This window comes from Danio rerio, chromosome 14, assembly GCF_052040795.2.
Source record: "Danio rerio strain M-AB ecotype USA chromosome 14, GRCz13ab, whole genome shotgun sequence".
Lineage (NCBI taxonomy): Eukaryota > Metazoa > Chordata > Actinopteri > Cypriniformes > Danionidae > Danio > Danio rerio.
The window spans coordinates 37,101,029-37,125,000 of record NC_141034.1 but is presented as its reverse complement, the minus strand read 5'-3'; the positions used below and the strand labels follow the sequence as shown (position 1 = coordinate 37,125,000).

Here is a 23,972-nt window from a genome sequence, read left to right as displayed (position 1 = left end):
CGTTTAAACAGATAAATCTTCTTCGTGAGTATACATGTTTTCAGACAGTTGTTTTTTTGCCACAATGTTTTTTGATGCAATATTCACAACATCTAGATACTCCCCAGGCATCTGCTCACAAAATAAAGGACCACATGAAAGATTCCCTCTGTTTTGGTTTACCCAAAAGTAAACACAGCTGCAAATCAATTTCCTCTGCTTTTCACTGTACGTGTTACACTCTTCTCACCTTTTCTCCTGAGCTGCCACAAATCAGAAACATGTTACAATCGTAATTCAACACAAGACAACACCAAGAATGTGCTTCATTTATTTGTAAATCTAATCCTTACCAGGTGGCGTACAGTACAGAGAAAACTAAAATATTAAGCTGAGATTTAGATGTTAAGTTTACAATAAGTTGCGGTAATATTAAACATTAAACTATTCTTTTTTTGGATCATTTTATTAAGATTTAAAATAATGCATGTGTCATTATATAAACCAAAAAAATATTTATTCTGAGATTTTGGTAAAGATTAATTTTTGAAAAATATTATTACATTTCTAATTAGGTTGAAAGATTAACCAAGTAAATATTGACAGCAACACTTAGGGACAATCCCAATTCTATTTTTGTACCCCTTTCCCCTTGGCTCTCGAAACAAAGAATGAAGGGGGAAGGACCTCAAATTTTACCCCTACAAAAATGGGACAGCACTACAACACCTGCACACGTCATAATATGTCATTGCAATCTCTTACTTGATCGACAATGGTGACTGCTATAGTTATTATAGTTGCGTTATTTTTTGGTATTTATGAATTTATTATTAAGGAAATCACTTAAGGCAATACTTACGGGTTTTCTTCAATTCTTCCGGGTCAGAAGTTGGAAAAACTTAGAGCGCAGTGAATGGGAACTCATTTTTTTACAATCTTATTTGCTCAAATAATGAAAGCAAAACTCCATAATGATGTTATAAAGTCTTTCAGAAAAAGGGAAAAAATTGTGAGAGACTGATGATTGCAACCAGAGGAGAAAATAATGTCAAATTTGCTGTCCTGTCCTTTAGACGCAGCATTAGAAACTTCTCGCACAAGCTGTAATTAGTTTTGAGTAATTTGAAGCAAATATGTTATTATATATATATATATATATATATATATATATATATATATATATATATATATAAGGCTTGGGCGGTGTCCAAATTTTGAGACCGTCAAACCGCCTCCATATTTTACCCCGGTATCCGGTATTACCGGCGTAATAAAAAAAAATTATGACGTAAGGCTTAGACAGCGTCACCAAACTGTTGGCTTGAGCCTAAGCCATTCAGAAACTGAATACCTTCTATGCGACCTTAGGCAGAGAGAGAGAGAGAGAGAGAGAGAGAGAGAGAGAGAGAGAGAGAGAGAGAGAGAGAGAAAGAGAGAGAGAGAGAGACAGACAGAGAGACTTTCTCTGTCTTACACAAACACACACACATCTCTCCCGCGATTTATTCAGAAATTTACTCCCACACCGTAAGAAATCTGGCCGGCTCCCGCGGGAATGCAGAGAGCTGTAATCGGGCCATAAAAATTATACCCGATAGGTCCCGAGTCCGACACGTACATTTTGATTGACAGCTTTATAAAGCCCGAGCCCTTACAGCTCTAATGCATTTTTTCAAGAATGAGTTATTTATATGTTTTAACAGCATTTATTCGTAACAAACGTAGACTATAGGCCACTTGAAAGTTGGAACAAAGAAATAAAATAAGTCCTCTGTAACATCGTAACATCTCAGCACTCTATAGGTCTAGATGCACTTAGCCTTTAAATTGGCCAACACACAAATGAAAAGAAATCTTGCTTAACAAATCAAATAAACTCAAAATGATGACGGGTATTTTGGCAGTAACTAAATTGAAGCTGAATATTAAAAGAATAATGCCACCATTAGCCTGTATACTCTGTCTACATTATGATTATATGGTTTAATTAATATTTATTTATAATTTAAAACCCTTTACTCACCAAGATTAGGCTACGTGTGTTTGTGGAGGAACATTATTAAATCCACTGGCTTTAGCGCAGTCTTGCGCTCATGTGCGTCCAGCAGCACTGAACACCGTTTCACTGCTACTGCTACAGGCCGAGATGCAGAGTTCTGATCTGGCTGATTTTGCAAGTTTTAGGTAGGATTGTTTATTCATCTTATACCAGTCAGGAACATCCATTTAATTTTCCATGACCGTAGTTTTAGGGTAGCGAGTGGCCTCGACATTTTACCTGTCAGCTTGCGGTTTAATGCTCTACCGTAATACGCAGTGTATGAGCGACCGCTAAATACCTGCGGCTGGAATAACCGCTCTTTCTGACTGGCTTGACCGCCGTCAAAATTCTCTTTTTTTACTACTTCGTCATAATTTGCTTCACCTTTGCAGGGATGGATTTTAATGCAGGGATTTGGATTTTTTCGGGTCTCGCCGGGTTCGGGCAAAGATCTTCAGCTCTAATGCAGACCTCTCGTTCATATTAACCACGTCTCCCTTCTGTTCAGTCTAAACTGCCAAACTGCAGGACACTTTGAAGCGCGACTCGTCACGTCACGTCTCCCTGTCCCTCTCTCCCTCTCCCTCTCACCCTCTCCCCCTCCCTCTTCCTCTATCTCTCTCCTCCACACTGTCCCGTGATGACAACCACACACACGTTTTTTAGGCATTAAATAAAGGATATTTAATACTTTATGACGGTATAACGGTATTGAAACTGACACCGTTGCTATTTTTAGATCCCGCGGTATACCATAATACCGAAATATCGCCCAAGCCTAATATATATATATATATATATATATATATATATATATATATATATATATATATACAGATAAATGTTCATATGTTTAAAAATAAAAATATAAAAAAAACTTTAAAAGGTTAAAGATGCTGATGACCGTTAAATGAGTCATAACAGGCTTGTTAAGAGTCCATGCTATCATAACAATATAATGTGGCAATAAGATCATAACTGTACTGTGCATTTACAGCGTAGCCATATCCATCTATGTAAACACACGAAAACAACATTAACATTATACCAGAGACTGTAAAAAGGTCATTTCCAGCCCCTAGACTTTTCTGACAGGGTTTTCGAGTGTCAGTGTGTCAGATGTGAAAGTATATTGTGGGACTACAATAGAAGTTAATATGGATTATATATCTTAAGTTTTTTAAAAAGCTTGACTGTAAAACACGAACACTGTTATAAATGTATTAAATCATATGCTTGTTTGATGTAAAAAATTTGTAATAATGACAAAAAAAAACAATAATAATTTGTGCATCTCCCCTTAGTTTCGAGCGTGGTCCTGAAAAATCCGTTTCGAGGGCTATCTAGCTCTTGCCCTTAGCCCTATGCCTTCAAGCAAAAGAAAATTGGGACACCCTTACCGCTTCAAGTGAATGCCCAAAATGAGAGGTAGGAGTAAGGGGAAGGGCTAAGGGATAGAATTGGGATTGGGCCTTACTAGCGCTCAAGAAATGAGCATGAACAATTAAATGCCTAATCTTGACTGGAACCAAAAAAATAAGAAAATAAATAGGTCAACTAGCGGTTTGATACCAAGCATCAAACCAACGTGTGCCATTTTCCTTTCATTTAAATACTGCAGCCCTTGAACGCCAATTACCTATCATTGTAAGTCTAAATCCTTTTTTTAAACTTATTTCTTTATATATTTTATAAATGCAGAACACAATGAGTAATTTGTTTTATTTTTATATCATTAGAATCGTATCAGTCATAAATATATGTGTGCTTTATAATGACGACAACATTAATTTACTCCTATTTTGACATCAAGGTTTTATCTAATATTTGTGAAAATAAAAAAGTAAACACTTATGAAATTGAATATGCTCTTCTACATACATAAAAAGACTTTTGTTGATTTTATCTGATGACGACACTAAAATGCGATGTCTTGGAAAAAGAGATTTGCATCCATCAAAATCTTTGTCTTTGACCTGAATACCTCAAATGTTATTTCAACCTTAAATATCCTAAATATTTAATGACAAGGATCAGCTAACACTCCTTAGTTTATAAGGTTCTGTAATCATATGTAATGTTAAGTGATGCAATACCATCTTCGCCCTCCTCGAAGGCGGGGTTGACCAGTCCAGGTTCTGAGGGTGCGCTGAGCTGAGCTGTGCGTCCGATTGTTTGGGCAGATTTGGCATCAGCTAAATCTCCATCTGATTTACTTCCCTTTAACTCATTCCAGGAGGGTCTCTTTTTTCTCTCCGCCTCCTCCCTGAGTCGCTTGAACGCAGGGCATCTGAAAAAGAGAGAATTGGAGCACAGTGAGAGCTTATGCTTCATTACTCAGTAGCCTACCGTTAATTAACCTACAAGACATTCATTACCAGATGGCAGCAGCGGTAACTAAAAATATCCCAAACATGCCCCATGCTGACTGCTGCTCTGAATCTGCCATATTCAAGATTCAGCAGAAAACAGCAGAGCAAAACAAATCAATGCTTAATCGTTTGGGTGTAGCGGTTATCTGTTAGCTTAGACGAACATGCTCAGGGAGTGGGACTTCTCAGTACTGAAGCTATGCAGATGAAGAGATGATGAAGCTTTTCTGCTGCATTGCAGGGATGGAGATGCTACAATCACAGTCAGGTCTGGTCTAGGCTTCAGCATGTCAACACCTCCCTCCCTATCCCACAGATGCTCTCTCTGTTTACATTGGGCCACGTGAACTATTAGCCAAACAACCTTTAGACCATGCTGTTACATCACAGAAGATAAGTATACAATGAAACACCAGACGAAAACCTATGTGAGGGACATGAACAGTCAGACAGGGTCATACCACATAGTGTTCTATTAGAAAGCATGTGTGTCTGTTTTAGTTAGAAAAGAAACATTGCACTACACTGTGTATTAAATCAGTGCACTGTCTTAATTTAATTCATTGTTATTTCTTTAGCACTTTTAAAATGTAGATTAAAACTGTGTCAGTTCAGTTTTCAGAGCTGAAGTTAAGTTTAGTTTAAATTTCACTGCTTAGTCTAAACACTGAAGAGCAAATCCACCGATGTATTATTATAATACATCTGCTACACAAGTCAATGTACACTGAACAAAAAAAAACGAAAGAGGGAATCATTCAATGAAGTTGACTAAATAACTTTTTATAGAAATCACAAAACTTTGCAGTGATTTTCTTTATTGTATTTATTACAAGAACGCTCTGCTAAACAGATGTAACATCTTTTTTAGCATGTTGCATTTGATAAAGAATGATAAAAATCATTATAATTATTTGGAAACTGCTTTGAGAGTCACGTCATAATCTGATTGTTACAATCTGAGCCATAATCAAATTACGAGGCAACACTTTTTCTAATTACCAGAATTAGGGCTGCACGATTATGGGAAAATCTGACATTGCAATATTTAATTTTTCTGTGATATATGATGCGATATGAATACAATTTTAACAGATATCTGAAATTGGGATAATTTTGTAGCCGAGTGAATTAAAAGTGAAAGAAGCAGTGCTTTATGGTTTTTAAATGAGTCAAACAGTAATCAGATATTCGGTTACAGTAGGTGAATAATCAAATGTGATATATAACTATATAACTATAATTCCAACTCAACATTGCAGATCCTACGATGTGGGACTATTGTGAATATATTGTGCATAGGCATGGGAGGATAACCGTTTTCAAGATATACCGCAGTTGGGAAAAGTCAAGGTTTTAAAGCCACCAAAATTGTCTGCTATACCGTTCCTACAGTATATTTAAGAATTTTTTATTGACATTAAGACAACGGTATCTCCAGCAGAAAAGATATCCAAAAATGCTGCTTTAAATTGTAAAGAAATCTGTGTTTTAGAAACTAATGAAGACAGCAGAAGTTAATGATTAATTTGAATTATTTAACCTGACATGTTTACTGTTCCTAAATATTTTAAATGCTTCTCAAAATAAAATATATTGTGTTCAAAGGAGGAAAAAGTTCTTGTATTTTACCCAGACAAAGTTTTACAAAGTAATAAAGAATATATTTTAGAGCAGTAAACAATGCCATGAAATGTTTTCATAATATTTTTATTCAAGGTTATCATACCGTCAGAATCTTATACGGCCCATGCCTAATTGTGCAGCCCTAACCAGAATCAACCTTAATGTTTTATATTTATAAAAATAATAAAGTTATGGAATGTGAATGAGTGGGTTGAGCTTATAATAAAGCTTAAATCCCGAACCTTAACAAGCAGAAACTGGATATGCCAACTCCCATGTGTTCCTGGCAGATGGCGACCAAGCTGTACTATCTGCACACATTCTATAGTAATTACTCATGTGACTCCTAATTAACTCCATTATGTAAGAGTGTCACCCAGTTCTTTCAGGAGTTCAGCTTTTTAGTCGGTCATAAGGTCCTGCTCACGACTATTATTTAATCCCGCTCAGCTCTCACCAATCTCTGTTCACATGAAACCTGAATAAGTGGAATTCCACACATTTTTAAGCAGCTCTCCTAATACCTACAGTAATGTAACATGCACATTTAACTACTGACTTTTCATAAGTAGCCCAATTTCACTTCGCTGGAATGATACCTGCATTATCGCTTCTGACATTTCTTTGTGTTTATGCCGTGATGACCAAGTGAAATGTAAACATCTCTTTAATCAAAAACAAAACATTGCAGCATGCACTAACCTGTTGTGCAGATGAGGTTGCAACTCACAACGTTGCATGCTCAGCTCGCACTCACTGCGAAACGGGCACAGCACGGCCAGTTTGTCCAGCAGATTGCGTACCAGCAGGCTGGAGGCTCTGCATTGTTGTAGCTGAATCCTTTGGCGGTCGACAGGACAGAAGTCCTGGTCGTGCAGGAAATTGCTGAGGCACTGGAAGCAATAAGTGTGGCCGCACGGTGTGTCCATAGGCTGCAACAGAGGTTGTAGGCAGATGTGGCAGACCAGCTCATCATCCACCTCATCCTGATATTCAAACAGATGACTGTCTTGGCCATCATGGCACTGTCCACATTCCTTACAAACCCGCGCCCACGTTACACCGGTCGGCAGTGAAGACGTCTTAGACTCCGTCATGGCCTGGAGAAGTTGAGCTAGGCTGGAGAGCCTACGCCTCTTTCACAGCTCACAAACTCTACATCAGCTGCATCAGATGAGAAGCAACCAAATATTTCCAATCCAGAGAGAGAGAACAATCTGCTAGCTGCTTCATCTACACCCAAGTTTCTGTTGGAAAACAGAACAAAGAAAATCTGAAACTCACGTCAGGGCATTTCTTTTTTTGGCTCATGCCGGCTGGACAGGAAATGACATGAATCCACTTAACAGCAACAATATGGGGAGAGGGCTGCAGCTGCATCCTTTCCACGAGTTTCCTCTAAGTTTGGCCAACTATCACTGTTCGAGTCATTAAAGCTATGGGAAATGACAGGAGGGTAAAACTCTCCCTCCAGGGTAAACATAGAAGCTGCTCTAAACAGGTTAAATTAATATATTGATAGAGTAGAAATGACAAGCTGGTTGTTAATGACTTACAATCAGCAGTGGGTCACTTCTCTCACATAATTTCTGCTAAATCCATCTACAATTAAAGCATGTGTACTTAACCTTTAATTCATTAATTTTGTTACTTGCTCAAATAAAACAAAGATTAGACCCATTTATCAACTAAACAATTTAAACATAACTTATATTTAAATTACAATAAAATGTTCCAGCTCTTTAAAACCAACATACATAAATCAAAGTTAGTGCACGTGTTTTAAATGATTTCCTTTCTATGTACAGTGGATACTTTCATATCAATAAAACTCATCCTAAAAACATCTCATACAGAATATTATAAACAGATGATAACACTACAGCAAAAATTCTCATTCAGTAACACAATGCAATGATACAATTAACAACCGACACTTCGATAGATGATCAAAACAAACACACTGTCCGCCATGAATGTGAGGTAGTAAATCTCAATCATTACCCCAACCCACCTCAGATGGCAGCGCAGTCAGACTCCTAGCAGCCGCTGCATGAAAACAAGAAACTCAAGCCCAACAGCTGCGCCGGCCGCCTGCAGCCTGACTGAAACCAGAGCCCGTCATCTCAACTAGGGACAGAGTGTGTTTGTGCATGTGAGTGTGTGTATGCAAGGACATGCCGTTAAAGGGGACTCAACAGACTGGAGAGAAACGTTCAGAGTCCGGCTGTGTCGACTCAGGAGGAGGGGTTGAGAGTGTGCGTGTGTGTGAGAAACGGAGGACGAGGGGGAGTGTAGACTGCTGATGTGGTACTAGTGCATGCAAAGCATTCTAAGAACCGAGCTCAACCTCTGGCCAATTACAGCATACGCATGGATGTGTGTGTATGTGTGTGCGCTGTTCGAGGTCAAGCAGGACATATTTCTCTCTCTTATTGCCCTCCTCTACATTCTACCGATAACCTAATGAACATAACCCTGTGAGGATAATAATTCACACAAAATCAGTGATACACAACTCAAAAAAAAAGAAAAAAAAGAAAAAGTAAAACGGTTACACTTTATAAAAAGTTTTTTTTTAAAATAAAAATAGAAACTGCGTATAATGCATTTATTAATCTTAATTAGCATTAAATTCCACATTTATTAAAATTCAAATATGTTAATATTATTAAAAAAAGCTGGGCTAGTGTCAGCAAGCAATTAACAATTCTGTTTTTATTTATTAATGTTAAAGACAAAATTAATACTTTAACAATAGGCCTGCGAAATATTTTGTTTTAGCATTGATTATGCAATGTGAGCACCCGCAATAGTCACATCGCATGGATATGCAATGTTGAGTTGACTTTGCAGTGTAATTTTTTACATTTACATATGCAAAACCATAATGCATGCACTGTTTAATTCTCTTTTATATTTGCTTTATTGCATTCATCTATGCTTGTATAGTTAGTTACATTTCACGCATGATTCACTCCCCCACAGAATCGTCCCAATCAATAAAAATTAATATAATCGATAACACTTTAGGGACCAATTCTCACTATTAAATAGTTGCTTATTAGCATGCATGTTATTGAGATATTGGCTGCTTATTATTACTTGTAATCATTATGTGCATGATTCTATTCTACATCCCTGACCCAATACAGAAATATACCTTAAAATATTTTAATAAGGAGCAAATTAAGAGTTTATTGAAGCAAAATTTAGATGTATTGTTTTGCTAGTAGCGACAATTGAACCTTAATGTAAAGAGTGACTATAATTCTTTTAAAATGGTGCCATTCAATTATTTGATGAAATTGTGAAGAAATAGAAGATCGCAATATATATCACTGAAAAATTAAATATCGAAATCTCTGATTTTACCAATATTGGGCAGCCCTATTTATAAATAACTACCATTAATGAACCAGAAATTGGCAAAAAAAATAAAAATAAAGAACAATTTTTTGGAAGCACCTTAGCCAATAATGCATTTTTTTTAACTATGAACGTTTTTTATTATTTAGAGTTTGCAAAAGAAAATAAATAAATAACGTACATAATTGCTCATACAGAAAGAGACTTACAGATGTTGCATATGCTTTGTATTTTCTTCCCTTTAACAACAACTATAAACAGTAAAACATGAGGAACTACAAATCATTTAGAAGATTGGCGGTTCATTCCGCTGTGGTGACCCCAGATTAATAAAGGGACTAAGCCGACAAGAAAATGAATGAATGAATGAATATATATATATATATATATATATATATATATATATATATATATATATATATATATATATATATATATATATATATATATATATATATATATAGTGTGCACTGTTTCAATCCATTCTTCAACTGTAGACGACTCTTTTACTAGCTGCCAGAAGAATAAATAACAGTGTCTTTATTAATCCATCCATCTGAATTTCATTCATTCATTTATTTATTTATTTTCTTTTCGGCTGAGTCCTTTTATTAGGGGTCGCCACAGCAGAATGAACCGCCAAACTTATCCAGCACATGCTTTACGCAGTGGATGCCCTTCCAGCTGCAAACCATCACTGGGAAACACTCAAACACTCTTGCACACATTCACATACACTACGGTCAATTTAGCTTATACAATACACCTGTACTGCATGTCTTTGGATTTTAGGGGAAACTGGAGCACCCGGAGGAAACTCACGCAAGCACAGGGAAAACATGCAAACTACACACAGAAATCCATCAAAATTTATGTGATCTAAATATGAAGATTTACAAGTGAAAGCAATACTTCAAAATGGCATCTAAATGTGCAGCATAGGGTTAACTTCTGACAATCCCAAAAAACATGATATTAATTAGCTACTTTTCCCCACATATTCTCCAGCAGCTAGTGCCCTATTCTCTAAACTATAATCTAATAAAATAATTTAACAATTATAACAATAACATTAAGCAAATATCAAAATGAATATCCAGTTTTACACTGTACTTATTATGCTATGCATACATTTAACTAATAAAAATGCTAAATAGTAGGTTTTGGTGACCGTTTTTCAATTTAAACTAAACATTTTAAAAGTTTAATGTCAGCCACAACATGAAAGATATCAGCCTACCTATATATGGCAAATTTTAAACATTGGTGCAGCCCTCATATTTAATAAGATACCCTATACAAAATAATGGACTGTCACTGTCACTTTAAAATATATACCCACAATGCTAGCAGGCTTTTGCAGTGCAAATGACTGAAGATGCGTAATGTGTTTTCATCAAAAGATAAGATTCATGTCCCTTCAGTGCAAATCTACCAAATTGACATTACTGCAAGGCAAAATGTAAACACTAAAGATTATGGCCCCGATATACTTAAAGCGAAATTTCAAACAAAATGGTTTAGGTGTTCACAAACAGCATATAGTTTTTTGCTTCTCCCCTACATGAACAATGCAAAAGACTTTACTTGGAGTATATTGTGAGGGTTAAGCCTGGTTTATACTTCTGCGTGAAGTGACCGGCGTAACCCATGGCGTATGCAACGCGCGTAGCTGTGCATTTATACTTCTGCGCGCTGTCTCTGTTGGTCTGCATTAACACTTCCGAAACGCTAGTTGGCAGTGAGGTGTAAATGTTCCCCTGTGTCGAGTTTCTTCGCTGCTATTTTGCTTTTCCTGAACGTTTCCGGGATGTGCAAGTGACTCAAACTCGCTCATTTTGAGGCAGGAATCGGCGGACATGCAACAACTTTAACTATGAGGTAAACACAAAACAAAGCTTTCCATCCGGAGCTCCTTCACGGGACACTTGTAAACAATCGCTCCATCAGGCTCGCACTATTCACGCGGCTCTCTGTCCCGCCCAGACTCGTCAACGCTACCAAGCCGACCAATCACAGAGCTTGCGTCGCTGCGACGTGTAGTTACATTTTTTAAGAGGTGCACGTCAGCGACGCCGACAGCCACGGCGAAGGGCTATGCGTCAGCGCCGTAGCATACGCCGGCGTTTGACGCAGAAGTATAAATCAGCCTTTAGTGTTACACCACAGTAAAAATGACAATAATTAAAACCACTTAGAAAACCCTGAACCCTCTTAAAAAGTGATGCTTTTTGCTTGAATTATGTCTACTGAAGCTGTGACCCTGGTGAAGATAAATGGACTCACCCCATAGCCTTATGGGAGTGTCTTACACACCGAAGACAAGCAGCCTGTCAATCTCTTGTAACGATATTGAGTATGGGAATATTTCAAGGTTGAGCCCCATTATAAAATCCAACAACTCAACACATATCTCCCCAACTGTGTTATTTACCAGTTGGTGTAAAAACAGTCACTAAGCGTGCACTGGTTACAAAATCAATACAGTGTTACTGGCAAGCACAACTCTGGTCCACCACCTACAAAACAAATGGTAAATCAAAGTAAACGTGAACACCCTGAAACGCAATTACCGACACAAGTCTATCAGGGGACGTGAATCATTATTTCAGACACACCCTTACAGGATGAATACATGAGCAACGGCACAGCCCTAAAAATGACTTAGCTTGGAAAGAATGAATATATACTGTTCTAGCATTCTTTTTCTCAAATCAATAATAAGCACAAGAACCAAACATGCAGATCAAACATTGTCTATTCTAACCATTAACACACTGCCTCTAACCAGCATTTCAGGTCTTAAAGAGGCAGTTCAGCCAAAAACTAAAATGGTTTCACAATTTACTCCCCCTCATGCTATCTCACATAAAAAAGAGGCATAATGATAGGGACTGACCAAGTTAACATCTTATTTTGTGTTGCACAAATAAGAAAATCAGTGTACAAGATTCAATAAAACAGAACTCTAACAACAGGGTTTCTGCAGGTTTCACCAAGTTAAATTTAAGACTTTAAGGCTTTTAAAGTCTTAAAGTCTTAATTTTACCTTTTTATTAATTTGTATTTAATATTTTTCTACAACATATAAATTTTTGTGTACTAGTTTTCGGACCATTATCACAAGTTAAGATTCAATTAAAACAGAACTCTAACAACTGTTTTTGCAGGTTTCACCAAGTTAAATTTAAGACTTTTAAAGACATTTTTAAGACCATTATGAATGAAATTTTAGTCTTATACAGAGCTAAATGTTGAGGATTTTTTTTAAATATCCCAGTTACAAAAGATTTTCACTTGTCCTATTAAAAATTAATACATTTAATAATACAATGATTATGTTTTACTTTTTTAAAATAAATTTTCACATATATCCATTAGGCATGGACTGGTATAAAATTCAAACGGTATGATAACCTTGGATAAAAATATCACGGTATTGACAGTATTGTAGTTACTGCTCTAAAATGTTCTTTTGTAAATGTCTGAACATTTAGAATATTTCAGAGCAGTAAACAAGTCAGGCTAAATCCTTAAATGAATCATTGGCTTCTGCCATCTTCATTAGTTAAAAAATGATTTAAATAAATCAATTTACAACGACATCTTTTGAGATTTTTTCTTGTTGTTGATGACACATTGAAACGGTTATTGTCCCATGCCTACTATCCATTCACTAACCCTATAAACCGGATCAAGAAAAGAACAAAACATGATTATCAATTACTTCAGTCTACAATTAAAATAATTTAATAAATTAAGACCTGCTAAAAAGGATTTAGGACATACAACACAACATTTAAGACTTTCTAAGGCCTAAAACTTAGCTTTAGAGATTTAGAACATTTTAAGACGCTTTGAGACCCCGCAGATACCATGAACATAGGGCTGGACAATAATTCGATATCAATATATTTTGCGATAGATTTTTTTCCAATAACGATGATATAATTTTTAAACACATTTCCGGTATTTTGATATAATTTTGCATACATAAATATTTTGTTATACATATGATCTTATACATTGTATAATTTGTCACTAAATGACTTTCAGTGCTCAGCCATCAGAAAGAGCTTGATGTCACTTGCGTGATAACTTACATCACAGCAGTTGGTTAAATAAGCTCCGTCGAATAAAGTTTTAGCTACAAAATGAGTGTGACAAGTAGTTGAGAGAGGAAAGGCTAATGCAGTGGTGTGGAAGTGGTTCGACTTTTTAAGTTTAAGGTTATAGTTTCGGTGCTCTGCAAAATGTGCGGGAGAGTGGTGCCGACTAGCAGCAGGAACAAATCAAATCTGTTCCACCCCAATAGAACATTCTGAGTCAGAAGATGAGGCATCATAAAAGTTTAAGCCAACCTGTTACCCCACCAAACCAGCAGTGTCAGAAGAGAAGGCAATGAAGCTAACACAGATTGCTATGAGGCACCGTGTAGGCTTTAAATCAAACTTTGCTAATCAACACCTTCATTACTTGCATATAAACCTATACCATGTTGAAAACATGTATGAAACTTGCACATACATGTAAACTTAATGCATGAATACACCCACATACACAAACATATAAACTCGATCCTTGCATATACTCTATCCTTGCATAAACACCCAAATTAACACTCACACACACAAACTCGCTGCATGCTGGTATAGCACTCGAGCAAACTTACGAAATAGAATTCACAAAATATACTGATCAGGAATCTGGTTATTGCAAAGCTGATGAAATGGAAAGAATCTGGTTATTAGAGGTATTAAATCTGTTATATAATGAAAATGTGTTATATAAAATATTATTCTATATAAATAGACTATATAAAATATATAAAAACTATTTTATGTTAAACCTTTTAAATTAATTGGGTAATTATACACAAATATAAATAGACAGATAGAACCCTTAAAGCATGTTCAAGATGAAAAGCAACCTGAACTATGAATATACTCATCTGTTTGTAAAGGCTAAATACAAATAAAAAGTGAAAAAAAAAATGTTGTACTTAAAAAAAAGTTATAAGAGCCTGGAGGTATTAAAGACTTTGCAACTTCCGTTTGCAGACGTTTGAAGGTACAGACATCTATTGTGTGCGTTCTTGGAAGTTTTGTCCTGTCTTTTTAATATTGTCCATATCGATATCAGAATTATATCATATCGACCGAAATTAAGAAACAGATTGTGATTTAATTTTTTGCCATATCTTGCAGCCCTACCTGAACAAATGACTTTGATAGTTCAGCCAAAATTGTAAAGACCCTCTACTTGCTCTAAACCAGTTTGAGTTTGTTTCTTTTTGTTGAGAACAAATTAAGATATTTTGAAGAGTACTGAAAGCCAATGAAATCCACTGCATTTCGTTCACCTGTGCATATACAGTGCTCAGCATATATAAGTACACAACTCACAGATCTATCTTTTAAATTCATATTTTTCATAGGAAGCTTTACAATATTATATTTGTGCATATACATTAGATTAGTCAGTACTGAAGCTAAATCGGTACCTTTTATAACAAAAAAAAAGTATGATAATGGTCAGAAAACTAGAACACAAATGTATAAGTTATAGAAAAATATTAAATACAAACTTAAAAAAGGGTAAATCAAGAAAAGCAAACCAAATTTAAAAATTTTGTTGAACTCTTTTAGGTTTCGCTTTTTTGTAAATTTTGCTTGAATGTTATTGTATTATCTTTCAATTTCTAAATGTTTGGTGATAAAATATTATTTTAATAAAAATATTTATCTTCAAAACGAAGGTGTTCTCAAGTACGCTGAGCACTGCAGATCTTTCATTGTGTCTAAAGAGATAAAAGAAATTTAAGGATTCATTTTAAGCAATGGTCAGTTTCTCTGGCTAGTTATTTTCATTTTAGGTGAGCTATCCCTTTAACAATAGACCAAATGTGATCAACAACACGTCCTCAGAAACTTAAACACACACCAGAACCAAACCAGAGAAATGTACAACATGCATCATACTTGTTTATGTTCTGTTGTGTATTCAGAAGTGACTCCACCTCCCTGAGGGGCATAACTTCACCTTTTGTATAGAGTTAAATGATACTAACAAGATTTAAAAATAATACTACTTTATTACTAAATTACTTTAACACCACATATCACCTGAAATAAAATGATAATTGACATTTCTAACCTTCTGAAATGGCGGTCTGACCTACACGTTGCAGGTAGATGAGACACACGAGAAAGTAGAAGCCATAAATCATTCATCAATCAGCTGACAGGAGATTCCGACTGTAACCTGGACAACCGAGTGCCCTTGAAATACCTATTGGGTAAAGAAATTATACAAATAACCGGTTTATCTATGTAACTCAACTTAACGACGAACACCACCTGCTAAAACCTAATGACCTAATATGTTAGAAGCGGTGTCATGTTCGCTTTGCTGTCGCTTTACCTTCATTTATCCAGCTTGTAGTGATACTAAAGCACCAAATGTAGCTTACAACTGGAAGGTAAAGCAAATATTGCGAGTATTGGTGTGTCATGTAAGAAATGAAACGCGTTGGACATTTCGCGCTCAAGACCGAAACTCGCCTTACCTGTGCTGGTTTTCCGGAAGTCATAAAACAAAGACGACTCCAAATATAAAACATTAACCGTCGTGACTTCGACTAAACTGCATACTATGAGTATTTCATCACTTCCCTGAGGATTGTCTGATAAGTATAACACGCCAGGTGTTGTTAAACCGTAGGCGACGTGAGCAGCGTGAGTTTCAGACAAACAAGTCGGATCTGACGCTTTCACAGGAAGTTTGCGCAGGTAGGAATAATAAAGTCACCTTTGGACTCAGCGCGTGGCGTGCAGGTGCAGTGATGTGTAACACACCGGGCAAATATTGAATTTATCAAATATGTGAAGGCAGGATAATTATTAAACGTTGTTTTTAAAGTTTATACAGTTCTCAGAAAAGAACTTTTCACTTTGACCTAGTGAGGGGCGTGTTGCCACACTATAGCATATGGGGTAAGTTATAACAATGGGAACCTGCTGTAGTGTACAATGCAACATAATGTAGCAGCATTTAAAATAAATCATTTTACACTTATGAAACGCCAAGATAATCTTGAAACAGTTAGAATATGTAACAAAGTAAAATTTTAAACTAATGAATAAAAGAAAAGTTACATTAAAAATTGTGTTATTGATGAGGAAATAGCCTAGATACAGAGTTGGGGCATGCACCAAACAATGTAAAATATAAAAAGTACACAATACACAGTTAAAACAATGCATGAAAATGTACTTTTCACTTTATTCCAACGTGTTATCACACTGTAGGGCAAATTTTCACAACATTTCTTTATTATTGCAGCAATTAAATTAATACAGCAGTTAATACCAAGTTAGTAAACACCAAGTTAATCATGAATCGGTAAGAAAGGGTTACACTAAAAACAACATAAGTCTACGTTTGCTCCACTGGTGGGGCATGTTGAGACAATGGAAAACTACATTATACAGCACTTACATTTTATTACAACAGTAATAAAACAATTACCGGTATATTCATTAACAATTATTACCAGTAATAAAATAATTTAAAAATACCATGATAGTCATGAAACAGTGAAAAAGGTACCACAAGATCAAACCATTGCTTTTGACAATCAACAGTGTTGGGACAGTGTCTGCAAATATACAAAAAATTTACAATATACATAGGATTACATTTGTTGTGAGCAACACTGTGGCTCAGTGGTTAGCACTCTTACCTCACAGCAAGAAGTTCGCTTGTTCGAGTTCCAGTTGGGTCAGTTGGCATTTCTGTGTGAAGTTTGCATGTTCTCCCCGGGTTGGTGTGGATTTACCCCACAGTCCAAAGAGGTTGAGGTGAATTGAATAAGCTACATTTGCTGTAGTGTATGTGTGTAAATACGTGTGTATGGATGTTTCCCAATATTGGGTTGCAGCTGGAAGGACATCTGCTGTATAAAACATATGCTGGATAAGTTGGCGGTTCATTCTGCTGTGGCGACCCTTGATGAATAAAGGGACTAAGCTGAAGGAAAATTAATGAATACAATTGTTGTCTTCAATGGCAGGTATTGTTATCACATGATGTTGTCACAATGGGAAGCTGCAGAAATTCTATTATTAAGCATAATTAGTATATTACAGCAATGTTTAACTCTAATGTACTTATGAAACATTAAGTTAATTATGACAAATTAATGCACAGAAAAGCACTTTTCAATTTAACCCAACAACAGGGGATGTTGACACACTGTACAGGGTAGAGCTGCACGATGTAGGAAAAATTTAATATAGCAATATTTTTTTTATTTTGTTATACATATTGCGCTATGATTATAATTTTACCAGATGACTTAATATCTCTATTTGGAAAGAATTTATAATGTTAGATTGATTGGGATGATTCTATAGTGGGAGTGTATCTCCATAAAATCTAATTAACAATCTTTAAGATTTTTGGGTCCCCCACCACATTGTCGTTGTTGTCTGTGCTATTTGCAGTGCATTTCTGTATTTGCATGTGTTGTGATTATTTTAATGCATACCAATCTATAAATACAATCAAGAAAAAGATACAATTGAAATAAACAGTGTTTTATCTAACAGTATTTAAGAACTATAACAACGTGATAAAAAATAATTTAATAAAATTTATTGTAGTTAAGGCCACAAATGGTCAGATTTCTTATACCTGAATGCTTTTAAAATAATTATAAAATCACAGGTAGTAAAAAAAACACATGCAAATGATAAAGTATAATACAAACTCAACATTGCATATATCCTGTTATGTGACGATTGTGAATGATCACAATGCAATATTGATGCTGAAACAATATAATGTGCAGCCCTAGTGGAGGGCTAGTTGGCACAATTGGAACCTACAGTTAGGGTGTTATACAACATTTGTATATTAACATTTAACTTGAAATCATATAACACTGTTTAACTAACTCTGTAATTATGAAACACCAAGATAATCATGAAATATTAGGAAAAGATAACAAACCAAACAAATAGCAAACCTAGGTTTTGGGCAAGAATAACAAAGTAGGAGGAATAAAGTAAATCAAATGTAGGTACATTCATTCATTCATTCGTTTTCTTGTCGGCTTAGACCCTTTATTAATCACCACAGCGGAATTAACCGCCAACTCTTCCAGCAAGTTTTTACACAGCGGATGCCCTTCCAGCCGCAACCCATCTCAGGGAAACATCCACACACACATTCACACACAGACTCATAAACTACGGACAATTTAGCCTACCCGGACTGTGGAGGAAACTGGAGCACCCGGATGAAACCCAGGCAAACGCAGGGAGAACATGCAAACTCCACACAGAAACGCCAACTGAGCCGAGGCTCGAACCAGCGACCTTCTTGCTGTGAGGTGACAGCACTACCTACTGCGCCACTGCTTCGCACAAATGTAGGTACAGTGTACACAATATATTGTTTATATCAATATATTGTTTTATAACATAAAACATATCAAATGACAACTTAATACTGTATTTGACTATTATAAAAAATATCCTCATCCTGGGAACTCAATAAATTCAGCATTTCAATAAGCTCAGTAACTTCTATTATGCTCACTTGTTTACCAATATACCAAGAGGTCATACTTTATATTTTATTTTATTTAGTTTAAATATAAACTCCTTATATTAATCTTATTTAAAAGAGTATGATAACTAAACCGAGCTCTCATACTAAAGAATATGTTGTCTTTCTCTGAGATTTGATTGATGTTTATGACCCTTTAATTTGTCTTCTGCATGTTTACAGCTATGAATATTCTGCCGTCTCCAAATGTTTTGACAACAGTGCTAATGCTTTATGTCAGCAATTCATTAGCGGCTATTAAAATAACTGAAGTTTAAAAACATGGTCATCATTCATTTTAGCATAATGCACTTGTTTGACAGTTAAGTGTCCTCGTTCAAACAGTTCATGTGTGTTATTGGTTTATGGATGCATAATTAATTGCATTGACATTTACTATATATTTTCTGAGCAGACCTTTTATATTAGCACAGCCGGGGTACATGTATCCCTCAAAGAAAACATTTCATATAAACTTTACATTTACGCTAAGTGTTAATACTTTTATCCCACTAGAAATCAGAGAGAGTGGAAAAAGAGTCTCTCTAAATGATGTCCAATAAAGTCATAATTCTTTGTTTGTGATCCTGCCAGTTAAAAGGTCTTTGACACTTGAACAGTGTTGGGCTAAACCCCCTGCAGGATGCAAGGGAAGTCTGCCCTCATAAAACCTCTCCGCCGAGGCTTGTTCCCTCTGTGATTTACAGTCCAGCACAGACATTGACTATTGCTGATCAAACCAATCACTGTTCAGCTATTCTTTCAAAATCTTGTACATCATCCACAATAGTGTCAGGCAATCTTTAGGGTCAAACCTACATGCTTGATCAAAATTAGTCTCATATACATGTATGATGGTTTGTTTTATTTTATGTGGACTAAATGTGAGCTCATATGGTTAACAATCCACAAAATGATGTGCAAATACTATAATATTTAAAAAGATGAATCTAAAGCAAGCAAAATGTATTATTTTTCTGTGCCATTAGAGAGATCAGATGTTCGAGTGCTACATTTGTGCAGCTGTCGCCAGATGTATACATTCCCATTGAATTGTATACTGAGCGCAAACCTACCATCTGCATGTGGTAAGTGTACAAAAAACAATCGAATCACATAATTTTAATTAAATTAAATGTACAATCATTAGTGTTTTTTATAAATGTATCCAATACAAATGTTAATACAACAGGAATCAATTCTGCAGTATGAAATATTAGGAAAGGTCATGTAAAGCTTTTCCTCCTGGCAGCTGATGGGAAAGTCTGTGTGGAGACACGACTAGCGATAAAGGAGACGAAAAAACAACAATAGCAACAATGAGTAACAGACTGACCCTTTTGCTGAATCAATCCCATTGGCTCCAGTGTTTGAGCATGAGTGCCGCAAATAAGAATGAACCTGTTTGTCTTTCCTGGGATCAGTAAACATCCTCAACACAAACAGCAGTGTGAGAGAAAGAAAGTCACACCACCAGGGCAGCTGCACTCTCACTGTATGAGTCTTTTGATGTCTGTAGGGGTGAACTGATAATGAAGGCTCCTACGTCTTAATTCTTTTAATTGTCTTTGTTGTGGACAGGAATCAGACTTACTGTAACACATTTCATTTTTCCATTTTCCAAACCACTTAATCGAGGATCCACTTGGTATATGATTGTTGATTTTTTTTTTTTTCATTTTATTTATCTATCCATTTCAACCACTTTTTACAATTGTTATTTATTTTCCATTGCCCATTGTACAGTCAGTTTGTTCTGGATATATGCCCATTCCCTTCACATCTTTTATTTTGAGCATAGCCCATCATTTATCACAGTTGTATTGTATTTATTACAATTTATTTAATTATTTTTTATTGTTTTTGTTGTTCATTTATCCATCCATTTACCAAACCACGTTTTCTGGACAGATGGTATAATGACAGATTGTTTGTTTATTTTTTTCTCATTTAATTTAATACATTCATTCATATCAAACTTGTCTTTAACAGATTGCCAGTTTATATTATATTATATTATATTATATTATATTATATTATATTATATTATATTATATTATATTATATTATATTATATTATATTATATTATATTATATTATATTATTTAACCATACAACAATCACATAATAGCAACACTCATCAAGACAGCCACATGAATTAAAAGCTTAAAAACAAATAGCCCCAAACAAATTACTGCAGATCATTATTAACAACTGCACCATTCACATTAAACAGTGATCCAGTTTAATACAACAACTGCAACTGGGATAAATGACTTATAAACATGTTTACGGGCTCTGGGAATTTTAAACCTGTGTCCTGATGGTAAGGTTTCAAAAGCTCAGTGAAGGAGGTGTGTAATATCTTTAAAATCCCATGAAGGAGTCAAATCAAATCTGCAGTGAATGTGGTTTGTAACCAGTTATCTTATTTGATTGATAATTTGCAACAATTTCTTCTTCAGTTTAAGTGTTGTGTTACCAAACCCTGAAATAATATTATTTGTGATAACACTCTCTATTAATGATCTTTATGCCATGTTTAAAGTCTGTGTACTAACATTAAACTTCTTAACTTGCGGAGGAGACTTGCCTTCTCATAAATAGCCTCAACATTATTATATTATATTATATTATATTATATTATATTATATTATATTATATTATATTATATTTAAAACAGTTATTCCTTTTTCCAAACAGCTAGTCTTGAGTGAAAAGCCGTTCATTTCATGTAATGTTATTCAAACAATGTGTCCTCAACAAATGACCAGCCCATAACAGATTTTATTTGAACACAGAGCATATTTTACCTTCAATCTTAAAGTGTGTGGACAACAAGAGTGTGCATAAGAGAAATGTCTTTGCTAGTTTATTTAATTATCATTAATCACTGTGTAAACTGACTATGACATCTCACCTCCATCATTATGTAATTAATGCAAACCAATTTACATAATTACACTGTTACAACATAGTATACTACAGTAATGTTCACTGTTACACCCTGCATCCTTCTCCTAGCATGCACACTAACAGACCTGGTGCAGGTGCAGTGAATATTACAGCTCTGTTGCCAGGAGGACCAATGAAAGCACATTAACTCCACAGGCAGTTCCCCAATCTCATTCAGCACAGACCCTCCTCCTCCTCCTCCTCTCCGGCCAGACAGCCAGGCATCTGTTTCAGGCTACAACACACACACCCCCAGACCTCAACCTCTGTCTGGCATCCACATGCAGGCCCTAAATCAGTGCCTAGGGAGCACGCAGACACAGGCCACCCCCGCTACGACATTCGAGTGTCACTTTAACAATCTTCAGCCATCAAATTGGCCAAATGTATTTCAAACGCATGATGTGTCTTGTTGGGGTAGCCCTTTAGCATGATTTTTCATTGTTTTAATAGAATAGGTGGATATGGATATGCAGGTTTGGGGAGAGAGACTGGAGTTTATATTTGCTAAGTGTTGTTTAATGTAGAGATTTTTTTCTGCATTTTTAAATATAATTGTTTTTAATAACTGATTACTTTTGTCTTTGCTATGATGACAAGTACAAAAACATTTCAAGTTATTTTACACGATAATAGTATTTGGCTTAAAGTGCAATTTAAAGACTTAACTAGGTTATTAGGTTAACTAGGCAACTTAGGTTAATTAGGCAAGTCATTGAACAATTGGTTCTTTAGCCAATCGGGAAAAAAAAAAACTTTTAAAACTGATTTTATTCCAGCCAAACTAAAACAAATGAGACTTTCTACAGAAGAAAAAAGCTAAATGAAATACTGTGAAAAATTTCTGACTCTGTTAATCTTCACCTAAGAGGTAAAATTATTGCCTTCAACTTTATATATTTTAATGATTTATGGATTAAAATAAAATGTGAGTAAATGCTGACAAATACGTATACAATATAACTGAAAAATATATATTACATAGGTTAAATATGCCTTGTAGTAAAGTAGCAAGCTAGTTTTATTTTTCGAATGTGCTTTGAATTCATAAATTTGTGTTTGGTTTTTAAATAAAAAATGTGTTGTTGGTAATATGCATAAATTAATTGAAATGAATCATTTACAGTGAATCTGCTTCAATGGGGTATATACACAGATTTCAGTCAGCCAGGGCCTTTGGTTAATTGTCACCCGATACAAAATCGCAGCGTTTAAAATCTGATTTCTTTGAAAAAAAAAGAAACAGCGACCTTCACTGCCAGGCACAGATCCGATATAAAATGGGTATCAGATCAAAGAAAAAGCACTGCATTAAATTCTATTTTCCCCAGCCATGTCTTTAAAATATTTTAAAAAGTTCAATTTACCCCAGTATTTTGGCGCTAGCATGTTGCTAATGACGATGCCTGCATTTAAACGCTTTAAAGCTTTAACAACCAAATGGATGCTTAAGTCTATTTAACTGATTATGTTTATAATACGTTACAACATCGATGCTGTAAAAGGAAATAAAATACGGCACATAAAGCTCTCACCGGAAGTTTATCATTGGATGAAAAACAACTGTGCATATAGTCCATTGGAATATTTAAATCAGTGAGTTAACTCAAGAACAGATGTATAGGTTACTTTTATTTAACAATTTAAATGACAAAAATCATCTGATTTGAATCTGTGCCATCCCTGAGAATGTGTTGATTTCTAAAAATGATTCAAAAATAACTTTTTATCCTGCTATATTTATGAAATGTAGTGGAGTCAAAAGTACAGTTATTTGTTTTGGTAGTAGTCAAGTAAAAGTTAGCAAAAAACCTCTGATACTTACGCCATACTTACAATGCTCAGCATAATTGAGTACACCCCATTTTATAAATGAATATTTTTATCCATTTCTCAGTGAATATGGTTAATATTGGTGCAGGCTGCACGGTGGCGCAGTCGGTAGCACGTTCACCTCAAAGCAAGAACGTCGCTGGTTCGAGCCTCGGTTTCCTTCAAGTGCTCCGGTTTCC

At 35.3% G+C, this 23,972-nt stretch overlaps 1 protein-coding gene and 1 long non-coding RNA gene across 6 annotated transcripts in view; one reads left to right on the top strand and one right to left on the bottom strand.

Annotated features, from left to right (window-relative positions):
- The window catches only part of lnx2b (ligand of numb-protein X 2b), a 29,843-nt gene extending 13,679 nt beyond the window's left edge, over positions 1–16,164 (bottom strand). Inside the window, exons 1-4 of one of the 4 annotated variants that reach the window (XM_087280614.1) lie at positions 15,814–16,164; positions 15,547–15,681; positions 6,724–7,268; positions 4,120–4,313 (exon numbers count right to left, since the gene is read on the bottom strand). In XM_087280614.1, the coding sequence (XP_087136740.1) occupies positions 4,120–4,313; positions 6,724–7,118 (589 nt within the window). In that variant the 5' untranslated portion in view covers positions 7,119–7,268; positions 15,547–15,681; positions 15,814–16,164. 4 annotated transcript variants of the gene reach the window in all.
- LOC147833987 (uncharacterized) lies at positions 16,053–21,760 on the top strand. 2 transcript variants are annotated; one of them, XR_015507699.1, is made up of 3 exons: positions 16,053–16,181; positions 19,995–20,093; positions 20,258–21,760. It is a non-coding gene; the product is annotated as an uncharacterized LOC147833987 (long non-coding RNA). The 2 variants fall into 2 exon arrangements; XR_015507700.1 differs by lacking the exon at positions 16,053–16,181 and adding an exon at positions 16,250–16,385.
- Positions 21,761–23,972: the final 2,212 nt, after the last annotated feature.